Raw genomic sequence first — 11,532 nt, forward strand, 5'->3', positions numbered from 1 at the left:
AATAATAATAACAACAACGTTATGTTTGTTTTGAAGTAAATTTTTTTGAAATTTTTTCCCATTTGAAGGTGTTTATTTGCATATAAAATGTGGTCAAACTTATAAAATATTTTTCATTAACTTTAAATTTTTTTATAAAAATTTGAAAAATGTTTTACCTTTAAAATTTTGATAAAAAAATTTACAAAAATACACAGTGACTTTCCCTCACCTCGTCTAGCAGCTAGGCCACCAATTTGGTGGGCTGGATAGCCAAAGTTGGCATTTTGGTGGCCGAAGTTGCCACTCTAGCGATCAATGACGGTGGTCTAGTCACCGGAGCCACCATTTCGATTATCGATGTTGGCGGTTCGGATGGCTAGAACTGCCGCTCCAATGATAGGTATTGAGGGTCTACTCTCCGAAGACATCGTTCCAGCGTTTGGTGCTGGAGGTTCAATAACCGAAGCCACAGTTCTAGTTATTAGGGCTATGGACCAGTGGCCAAAGACACCATTATGGCCATCGTTGCTGGCGGTCGGGTTGTTGGAGACACCGCTCAGACGGCAATTGCCAAAGCCCCCATTTCGATTGTCGATTTTGGAGGTTTGGTTGTTAGACCTCCTACACCAATGGCTCTGGTGGCTAAGCCATCGATTTTGGTGGTTTGCTTTAAACATTTTACTTATCATTTCAAACACTTAAAAATTTTTTACGTTTGAAAATATTTTATTTCAAAACAAATGGAGTGTAAATTTCTTTGCAGTGGATCTAGTGGTGCTCAGTTGCTCTCAGTCTCACCATGGTTTGGTTGTAGTTGGTAGGGAGAGGCAAATGAAAAAGAGGGAGAGAAAGGAACACTAGAGTGAGAGAGAGAGAGAGAGAGAGAGAGAGGGGAGGTTTGGAAAAAAAATATTCTCAATATAACTAAAACAAAAACCACCCATCCAAAAATTTACTATAAAAATGCCATCCAAAACATAAACCGGAAACAAGAATGGTTTAAAAAAAAAAAATGTTGAAACAAAGTGGAAAACAAGTAAACACATGGTGAGTCTCACATTTTTTGTTTTCAAAAATTGAAAACTGTTTTTAAATTAAGCTACCAAACATGTTCTAAACTTTCCTAAAAATAAAAAGAAGAAAAAGAAAGAATAAAAAATAACAACGAGCTTGGAAGCTCACTTAAGACTCTTAAGAGAAAGGTTTTGTTTCATTCCAAAAAAAAAAAAACTGGAGAAAAGTTTTGTTGTTGTACTTTTTTGCTAAACAAGTTTTGTTGTTGTACTTGTATCCGAAGAAGTGCGGATCCCTATCTTGCACTCCCTCGTGTATGAACATTGAATGATCAATTTATAATACTGTAATATATTATATACTAGTAATATTATTCATAAAATGCTATGTTTTAGATTTGTTTTCCATGAATATTATTCAAATGTCTTGTGGGTGCTAAATATAGGTATATAAATATTGATATTTGTAAAACCCATAAAAAAAATTAATTACAGTGGATTTTTTTTTTAAAAAAATTACATGCTCATAAAGTTAGACAATCTCTTCAACACACATATAATATTACTAACAACAAAAATAAAACATTTGGAGAAGCATTGGTCCAATAGGAAAAAGGGTTCTACATTCAAATTAACTCAAGCTCAAATGTTAGATATTTAGAAGAAAAAAAAAACATTCAATTGCACAAATAATTTTTATTTATTTATTTATACTTCTACCTAATTTGATAATTGAAAATGATTTGAACTACTGTTTGTTGGCATGCCCGAGAAAGGAATACCTGTCAAATCTTATAAGAGATTAAATTTTACTATTCAATAAAATTAATTTAATCTAATAACGTAGATATAAACATAACACAAATACAACCAAGAAATACAAAAATTAAACCCTTGTTGTAGGATGAAATACAAAATTTGATAATTCTTAAATAATAAATAGATAAAGTAAAAATTATAGAGGTTTATATAATGAATTTCAGGGATTTAAAATTTCCTTTATGAGAGATACATACTTGTAATAGTGTGGATGGTAGGTTTGATAAAGCATTCTACCGTGAATTCCACAAATTTGAATTACATAAGTAATAAGAAAAAACAAAACAAAACAAAAAGAGAGTTAAATGTATAATCAACGTAGAAAGTAATAGAGAAAGAGAATTATTGATAATGGGGAAGAGAAAAAATTGATTAGAACAATATATAATATTTCTATAACAAAATGAAAATAAAAAAGAAGCTATGCGTAGGAATATATTAAAGAAAACACACAAAATGTAGGCTCAAAAAATTAAAAAGGAAACAAAAATCTACGTTAATTTTTTTTTCTTTAAATTTAAATGTAGCTTAGGATGGTTACAAACCTATGAAGTAAAAAATTGTATATATACATTTAGGGGGAATTTTTATTTTTATTTTTTTATATCAATAATTTTTTTTAAGGTAGAAACGGTAGTAGAATTTATTTATACAAAATCATGTTGTACAATGAGGAAGAGAAAAGAATGACATTCTTCTAACTAAAAAATGACTTCTTTATATCAACAATTAAGCTTTTATGTTTATCCAAAAAACTGATAAAGCAGTAATTGAGAAGTTGATAAGAATTGATAAATTGTTATTTCTATATATAAAAGTTACTACAATTTGGTAAAGCCATTTGGTGTAACCATGACTTCTAAGTTTTTGCTGCAATTTAATGAACCCACTTAGCATAGTCACGACTTCTAATCACAACTTTTTTGATACGATACGATATGATATAGTATGACAAATCAAAAGATTATGAGCTTGACCAAAGTTCAAGCTGACTTAGACAAAAGTTAACCATAATTATTAATCTCTCTTCTTCTTATTTTTTTTTTATAAATTTTTATTTTATATATAATTAGGGTAAGTGATAATCTAGTGTTTATTGGATTATTTGTGATGTCGAATTTCATGTTTATTTAACTAAAAAAAGAATGTGGATTCCAGTTAATTCGATTTGTAAATTTTTTTATCATCAAATAAGAGATACCATATTTGTGATTCAGAATATATATTCATGAAATACTAATTGACGTCTTGCCTTGATGAATATCAATTATCATAAATTGAAACATCATAAGTTAAAATTTTATTGTATCAATAAAAAAATTATATAGAGGACTTATTATTTTCAATTTTTGTATTTATAAAAATAATCTTGTTGTCAAATTAAAATTGATTTAAAGATAATATAAATTAAATATAAAGAAACTTCATTTTCAAAATAAAATATCAAATAATAAAAATTTAAAAGTGAGAAAAAAAAAATCAAATTCCATAAAATTAAGATTCATGTTTTACTCAAACTATATATAACTATCAAAATTCATCTTCTCAATTAGTAATGTAAAATTATTTTCCTCTACAAATGGTCTCAAAAAACGATTTAAAAAAAAATGTATTTTTATGTATTTTTATATATATATATATATATGTATATATTATATATTTTTACTGACGGAGAATGATTACTCTCTTTGAAAAAAGAAAAAAAAAAAGATCTAAATATGAGTCTAGCACATTAAATTTTAATAAGTTTTAATAATTAAATTTGTTTGCACATATAAAAATATATGATTAAGAATGTGGGTCCCAATGCTATAATCGAAAGCTAAATCGTCATTGTGGGTATGCAGGATAAGTAGCTGAATTCAGGAGATCGGGGTCCCACTTGAAATGGTAGAGTTTAAGTTTGACTTTTGGGAAAATCTTACCTTGTAGAGTGTGTAAAGGAACCGAACCAAGACAAGAATAGAATGATAAGAGAGAAACTTAAAACAAAAATAAAATAAAAGGAAAGCAGGGGCCAGAGGGAGTGAGACAAGGAAATAATAAGAGGAAACCAAACGGAAAACACACCACAAAAAAAAAAAAATGATAGTTTTGTCATAACACGAAATCCCGCCGGGTAATGTCAGAAACGGTCGCCGGCGACCTCGTCCTCATAATAAATGATGTATTGGTGCACACCTGGCCGTGAGTGTACACTCTTCACTCTACTTTCTTTAGAGAGAGATAGAGAGAGACTGTTTCTGTTTGTGTGAGAATTTAAAAGCCCAGACTCCGTGTTATCAGAGGCATTGCTTTTAAAATCCATCAGTTACACTTCTTTTTATTTATTTATTTTTGATAGAAAGACATTATAGACTACTTATATAGACTTATAGTTGGTACTACTGCGTAAGGACTAAGGAGAGGAGAGAGAGAGAGAGAGGGGGTGGCTGGTCAGGTCTACAGTCTACTACACTACTACTGGGTCTATACACTATACTCTCTCTCTCTCTTTATTTGCTTTTTCTTACTTAATTACGCCCCCAAGATTTCGTCTGTTGTGTTATTTGTGAGAGAGAGAGTACCTTAACTCACTCGCCAAAATCTTGCCGATATATAATCTTTGATACTATTATATATTCCTTTTAGCCGTTTCTCTTTTTCAAGTTTTCATCATCATCAATTCAGCAAAAAAAAAGTTTTGATCATCAAATTATAAATATAAAAAAAAAAAAAACGGTTCATGGGTTTTGTGATTTTTGAAAGTGTTTTGAGTATTATTTGACTTCTCTTATTATATGCTGTCTCTGTGTCTTCATATCCTTTAAAACGAAACACCTCCCAAAATTCTTGTTTTTCTGTCTTTGTTTGCTTGCTGTCTTTTTTGTTTAATGGGGAAGAATAGCTGATTCACACACACTTTGAGAGTGGGAGTGTGTGTTGTTGTACTTGTAGTGAGAGAGCTTATAAGCCCTAGCCAAGTATATATCTATACTATACATTTATATTTATATATATATACATAGATATAGATATGGAGTTCGGCGGAGGAGGAGGCGGTGGGGACCACCACGATGCCTCCTCCGACGGTCGGAGGAAGAAGCGCTACCATCGTCACACTGCTCACCAGATTCAGAGACTCGAAGGGTAAACCTTAAAGTCCTTATCTTTATTTTATCGCGCTCTTGCATTATAACTTTCTATAACATTCTTTGTTTGATTGCTCTTTTTTATTTTTATTTTTAAATATATTGCCTTGGCTTTGTTTGTTTTTGTTTTTGGTTTATGAATGATGATGGGGTTTCTTGCTACTTTCTGAGTCTATTTTTTTGATTTTTGGAATGAAGTATGTTCAAGGAGTGCCCTCACCCAGATGAGAAGCAAAGGTTACAGTTAAGTAGGGAGTTAAGCTTGGCTCCTCGCCAGATCAAATTTTGGTTCCAAAACAGGAGGACCCAGATGAAGGTATATATTGCTAATACTCTCTCTCTCTCTCTCTCTCACTTTCCAATAGATTTTAGTTTTTTTTTTTTATGTAGTATATGCATGCCTTATTGGCTGCCATTGCTATTCAGGCTCAACATGAGAGAGCTGATAACTGTGCCCTTCGGGCAGAGAACGATAAGATCCGTTGTGAGAACATAGCAATCCGAGAGGCACTCAGAAATGTCATCTGCCCCTCTTGCGGGGGCCCTCCGGTTACCGAAGATTCCTACTTTGATGAACAAAAACTCCGAATGGAGAATGCCCAATTGAAAGAAGAGGTAATCTACTTCAACTTGTGTATTATTTCATTTCATTCTCTCTCTCTCTCTCTCTCAGTTATTTTGTTCATCTACTTGATTGTGTCTAAGTTTCTTCTTTGGTATATTATTTTGCAGCTTGATAGAGTATCAAGCATTGCGGCCAAGTACATAGGAAGGCCAATTTCTCAACTCCCACCAGTACAGCACATCCCTATTTCTTCGTTGGACTTATCAATGGGAAGTTTTGGAGGCCAAGGGATTAGCGGACCTTCTCTTGATCTTGATCTTCTTCCAGGGAGTTCATCGACTCTACCAAGTTTGCCACCTTTTCAGCCCGCTTGCCTTTCGGACATGGACAAGTCCCTCATGACAGATATTGCTAACACCGCCATGGACGAATTACTAAGGCTTCTTCAAACCAACGATCCCTTGTGGATGAAGTCCCCGACTGATGGGAGGGATGTTCTTGATCTTGAAAGCTATGAAAGGATTTTTCCAAGGGGTAATGCTAACTTGAAAAACCCCCACGTGCGGATTGAGGCTTCTAGGGATTCATGCGTTGTTATAATGAATGGTTTAGCATTGGTTGATATGTTTATGGACTCAGTAAGTTCCTTTTATCCTTGTTAGTACACACAAACTAGTAAGTTCCTTTTAACCTTTTAAGACTGTATCTAATAAGTTATAACTGGTTTGAGTTTGCAGAACAAGTGGGTGGAGCTATTCCCCACAATTGTCTCAATGGCAAGGACTTTAGAAGAGATATCATCCGGAATGATTGGTAGTCATAGTGGCTCTTTGCAACTGGTACTAGGAACTTTCTTTCCTGGTTTCAATACTAATTATATATTGGTACCAACATGTTTGAAGATTTATTCACATGAAAGTTGTTATTAATTGCAGATGTATGAAGAGTTGCAGGTGCTTTCACCGCTTGTACCTACTAGGGAGTTCTGTTTCCTCCGTTTCTGTCAGCAAATTGAGCAAGGGTCGTGGGCAATTGTAGATATCTCTTATGATATCTCTCGTGATAACCAATTTGCTTCTCAATATCGATCTCACCGGCTTCCCTCTGGATGCTTGATTCAGGACATGCCCAATGGGTATTCCAAGGTTGTCAAATTAGTCATCAAATGTGTTTACTCCTCAGGTAGTTCCATAAGCATTAAGTGTAATTTACTCATACCCTTATCTCAAATGTGGGAATTTAGGTTACTTGGGTGGAACATGTGGAAATTGAAGACAAAGCTCCAACTCATCGGCTCTACAGAGATCTTATTCATAGTGGGTTGGCATTTGGAGCTCAAAGATGGCTTGCTACTCTTAAGAGGATGTGTGAAAGGTTTGCTTGTCTTATGGTGACGGGCACTTCTACTACGCGGGATCTTGGAGGAGGTAATTTTAGCAACATATTCTGAATAAATGCTTAATTTTGTAGCCTTGTTTTGAACCTGTTACATTGTGTATTTTCTACTTCCAGTAATTCCATCACCCGATGGCAAAAGAAGCATGATGAAACTTGCCCAAAGAATGGTAAACAATTTCTGTTCAAGCATTAGCACATCAAACGGCCACCGTTGGACCACACTTTCTGGGTTGAATGAGGTAGGAGTTCGAGTGACTGTCCATAAGAGCACGGATCCTGGCCAACCCAATGGTGTGGTTCTTAGTGCAGCTACTACTATTTGGCTTCCAATTTCCCCCCAAAATGTCTTCAATTTCTTCAAGGATGAAAGAACTAGACCACAGGTATGTGTATAATTAAATGTTGGATATCAATCTGTTATATGATCAATAAGTTTGAAATTATTAAGCGTATCAATGAAATTAATTTCCTTTCCATATAGTGGGATGTTCTCTCCAATGGCAATGCGGTGCAGGAGGTTGCTCATATAGCAAACGGGTCTCATCCTGGAAACTGCATATCAGTTCTAAGAGTAGGTGTTTGAACTTTGGATTGGGTTTTGGTTTCATTTCTCATTTTGTTTTTGTTTTTGTTTTTTGGGAGGAATGAAAATGTAGTCCATTAATTTTGTTACACTATGAAATTCCATGAGCAGGCTTTAAACAATAGCCAGAACAATATGTTGATACTTCAAGAGAGCTGCATGGATTCGTCAGGTTCACTTATTGTGTACTGCCCGGTTGATCTACCAGCTATAAACATAGCAATGAGCGGTGAAGATCCTTCCTACATTCCTCTACTACCATCAGGGTTCACCATATCACCAGACGGTCGAGCCGAGCAGGGAGATGGTGCATCCACGAGCTCTAGCACACACGGGCACGGGAGGTCAGGTGGTTCACTAATTACAGTAGCATTTCAGATACTTGTGAGCAGCCTGCCATCAGCTAAGCTTAACTTGGAGTCGGTGACGACTGTTAATAACCTTATTGGCACCACTGTCCAGCAAATTAAGGCTGCCTTGAATTGTCCTAGTTCCTAATGAATCTGCTTCATCTGCTACACCAACTGTTTTTGGCTCTACCATCCTTAAATATACTGATCAGTCAGGTTCTCAGTCTCTTTGTGCTGGAGGGTATTCAATGCTGGAAAAGTATATGGGGTTAGTTGGGAATTTGAATGCCCTCTCATCAAGAGCTGAAGCTGATTATTTACTGCTGCTGTGTTTTGCTGCCAAGGTGCATTACATTTTACACCAACTACAATTTTTAGTTTTTTGGGCAAGGCTTTTTGCTTCTTTTTTTTCGGTTGTTGTTTTGCTATATTTACCTTGGAAGAGTAGTCTTAAAAGAGGGAGTCAAGAACGCACCATACTTGTATTTCCTGTTGGTTTTTCTCTTACCTTTACCCTTTTTTTCCTTTGCATTCCCATCTCTCTTCTTTGTCACTGTACAACACCTCAAGAAAAAAGTATGGTTCGGGTATTGACTTCTGTTCATGGACTTCTCTTAATTCATGTATGAATTAATACTATTCTTGTCTTTTGTCTATTCTTGTTACGAAACTCTCTCTCTCTCTCTCTCTACAATAAGAAAGGTTGGGGGTCAAACATTGAAGGTTAACTTGTAGTGGGCTCCATGCTATTTTCTTAGACAAAAGTACTCCAAACGAAATTACAAAGGTAGATGAGTTATGCTTGTGTGAAATAAAGTGGCATAACTTGTGCTACAACTCAAGTAGAAGGGTGATACTAGCATAGCTCAAAATAAATATGTGTATATATATATATATATATATAATTTTTTATTTTTTGCATTTGCATTTCACATTTTATAGGGAAGTGCCCTTTTTTATTCTTTATTTTTAATTATTAAATCCATAATAATGCCACAACGACATACCTGACAAAACCTGTAGTGGTTTTTAGAGCATTCATCTCTGGATTTACAAACAATCCGACTACGGACACCCAAACCCAAGCCCACACCCAAATTTATTTGTTAATACTAAAAAACCACAATTTCAAAACTACAATGTCCATCTAACTACTTTCAAATATACCAGCATCCAAATTTATTTGTTAATACATTTAATAAAAAAAAGGATAAAGCTTGTGTCCAGTTCAAAAAGCACTGGACACAAGCTGTATCCATTAAAAAATATTCATTATAATTATTCTTATTCTTATTATTATTATTTTTTCTTTTTAACACGGGAGAGAGAGTTTGAATAATAGAAGAAAAAAACCTATACAAAACACAACGCTCTCCAAATTTGTTGAACACTACGGCGTTTTGCAACAATTTGAGAATCCGTCGTGAGACATTTTTATTGGTATGCTCACATCCAATCAAAAAAAAAAAAAACCCAAATTAAGAGGTAATATATATATATATATATATATATATATATATATATATATATATATATATTTTTTTTTTTTGGTTGAGAAAGTTTCAACTTATGATGTCTGCTTCTCATGATAACTTTTTGTTATCAGACCAAAACATCAATCAGTTTTTGGTGTAAGCGGAGATTGAATCTCAAATCTTTTATTTAACTATCAAAGACTTTACATACTTTGAAAATAAACTCTACATCTTGTTCCATATCCTCACCATTCTATTAAAATATTCACTATTCAAAACATTTTTATCTACCACCCAAAACATCCACATGTTAATTTTTGCTTGTGATGGGTGATTATCCAAAGATCATGGCATTAGAGAATAACTAGTATTTTGAGTAAGCTTGTGACTCTTGGGGATGTTATATCTTTTCACACAATTGTGTCTCTTTCCAAAGGTTATATGCTTGCATATAAACACTTACGATTCATTTGTTTCGAAGTAAAATATGTTTAGGTATTTGATATAATAAGTAAATTTTTTCAAGCAAACTACCAATACTAATGGCTCAACACTAAAGCAATTGGTGCCAGCGCGGCAATCAAAGGTGGCTATGGTGAATGAACTGCTGTTGATCACCTTTGGAGCAGTATCTTCAGTGACTGGACAACCAACACCGGTCATCAAAATGATGTCTTCGGTTACCGGAACTTCGACACCGGTTGCAGTGCGGTTTGGCCATCAGACCTCTAACACCGGTTGCCAGTGTAGCATCTTCGGCCATCAAATCGTTGACACAGATCGTCGATTAGGCATCTCTTGGCACTAGACTGCCAGAGTGGAGTCTTAGAACACTAGACTACTGGCACTGATCACGAGTGGAGTCACTGACCATTAGGCCGTAGGCACTGGTCCCTAGAGTGGAGTCTCCAAACATTGGACCAACTACATCAGTCACTAGAACAAAGTCTCTAGCCACCGGATCGCCATTCCCGGTTGCTGGCCATCGGACCGCTGTCACCAGTCATTGGAGTAGATTCTTTGGCCACCAGACAGTCGGAATTGATTGCTAGAGCAGTGTCTCCGACCATCGACCTAGTGACTAGATAGGGAGGGGTAGCTACTGTGTGATTTTGGAAAATGTTTTACCAAATTTTTAAAGGTAAAACATATTACAACTTTTAATAAATGTTTAACTATATTTTACTTGCAAATAAATACCTGAAAATGAGAAAATAATTTTTGGAAAATATTTTACTTTAAAAAAAGGAGCGCTAGTCAATCATTGGATCATTACAAAATTAACTCTCTCAAACAAACACAAGACTAAGCTTGTGATCACCACCCTAATGTGATTACCATTCACATTTGGAACCAATAGTAGTATTAGAGCCTGTTAAGAGACAAATTTTTCCACATGCCACATGTCCCAATCCCACTTAATCTCACTTACCCAATCATCCAAAAAAATCCAAATGACCTTTATAATTTATTTTGGGCCTCTACAGTTATTTCTCACTCTATTACCAAATTCTGCCATAAGGAAAACCGATCCACTATAAAAATCCCAAAATTGAACATACAAGCTCAATATACACCATTCCAGGGGATTCTAGCCTATTACCCTTATTTTTAAAAATATTTGGCAATATGCCCCTGTTTCTAAACTATTTAGGTTTGTGCCCCTGTTTTGAAACTCGATTTTGATTTTCTCAAAATCGAGTTTCAATGAAAAACTCAATTGGTTTAAAATCAAGTTTCAATGAAAAACTCAATTGGTTTAAAATCGAGTTATGCACGATCAAACTTAAAAAAAAAAAAAAAAAAATTTGCATGGAACTCGAGTTCCATATAAAACACCGCTATAGGTCCTATAAAACACAGCTATAGGTTTGGGGTGATCAAACTTAATTTTTTTTTTTTTTTGCATGGAACTCGAGCTTCATGAACTTGAGTTCCATATAAAACGCCGCTATAGGTCTATAAAACGCACCTTTAAGTTTGGGGTGATCAAACTTAAAAAAAAAATTTGAATGGAACTCGAGTTCATGGAGCTCGAGTTCCATATAAAACACCGCTATAGGTCTTATAAAACGCAGCTATTGGTATGGAACTCAAGCTCCATGAACTCGAGTTCCATGCAATTTTTTATTTTTATTTTTATTATTAAGTTTGATCACCCTATACTCGAATTTCTACCAATCAAGTTTTTTGATTGAAACTCGATTTTAATAAAA

At 34.4% G+C, this 11,532-nt stretch overlaps 1 protein-coding gene across 1 annotated transcript; it reads left to right on the forward strand.

Annotated features, from left to right (window-relative positions):
• Window positions 1-4,637: 4,637 nt before the first annotated feature.
• On the forward strand, window positions 4,638-8,492 carry LOC142630912 (homeobox-leucine zipper protein HDG11). Its single transcript, XM_075804974.1, has 10 exons — window positions 4,638-4,943; window positions 5,144-5,261; window positions 5,372-5,560; window positions 5,678-6,148; window positions 6,248-6,349; window positions 6,446-6,655; window positions 6,754-6,937; window positions 7,023-7,291; window positions 7,390-7,479; window positions 7,603-8,492. Exons 1-10 carry the CDS (start codon window positions 4,831-4,833, stop codon window positions 7,987-7,989), a joined length of 2,133 nt encoding a protein of 710 aa, XP_075661089.1. The 5' UTR covers window positions 4,638-4,830; the 3' UTR covers window positions 7,990-8,492.
• The last annotated feature ends 3,040 nt before the right edge of the window (window positions 8,493-11,532 follow it).

The sequence above is a fragment of the Castanea sativa genome, chromosome 4 (assembly GCF_040712315.1).
Source record: "Castanea sativa cultivar Marrone di Chiusa Pesio chromosome 4, ASM4071231v1".
NCBI classification, from domain to species: domain Eukaryota; kingdom Viridiplantae; phylum Streptophyta; class Magnoliopsida; order Fagales; family Fagaceae; genus Castanea; species Castanea sativa.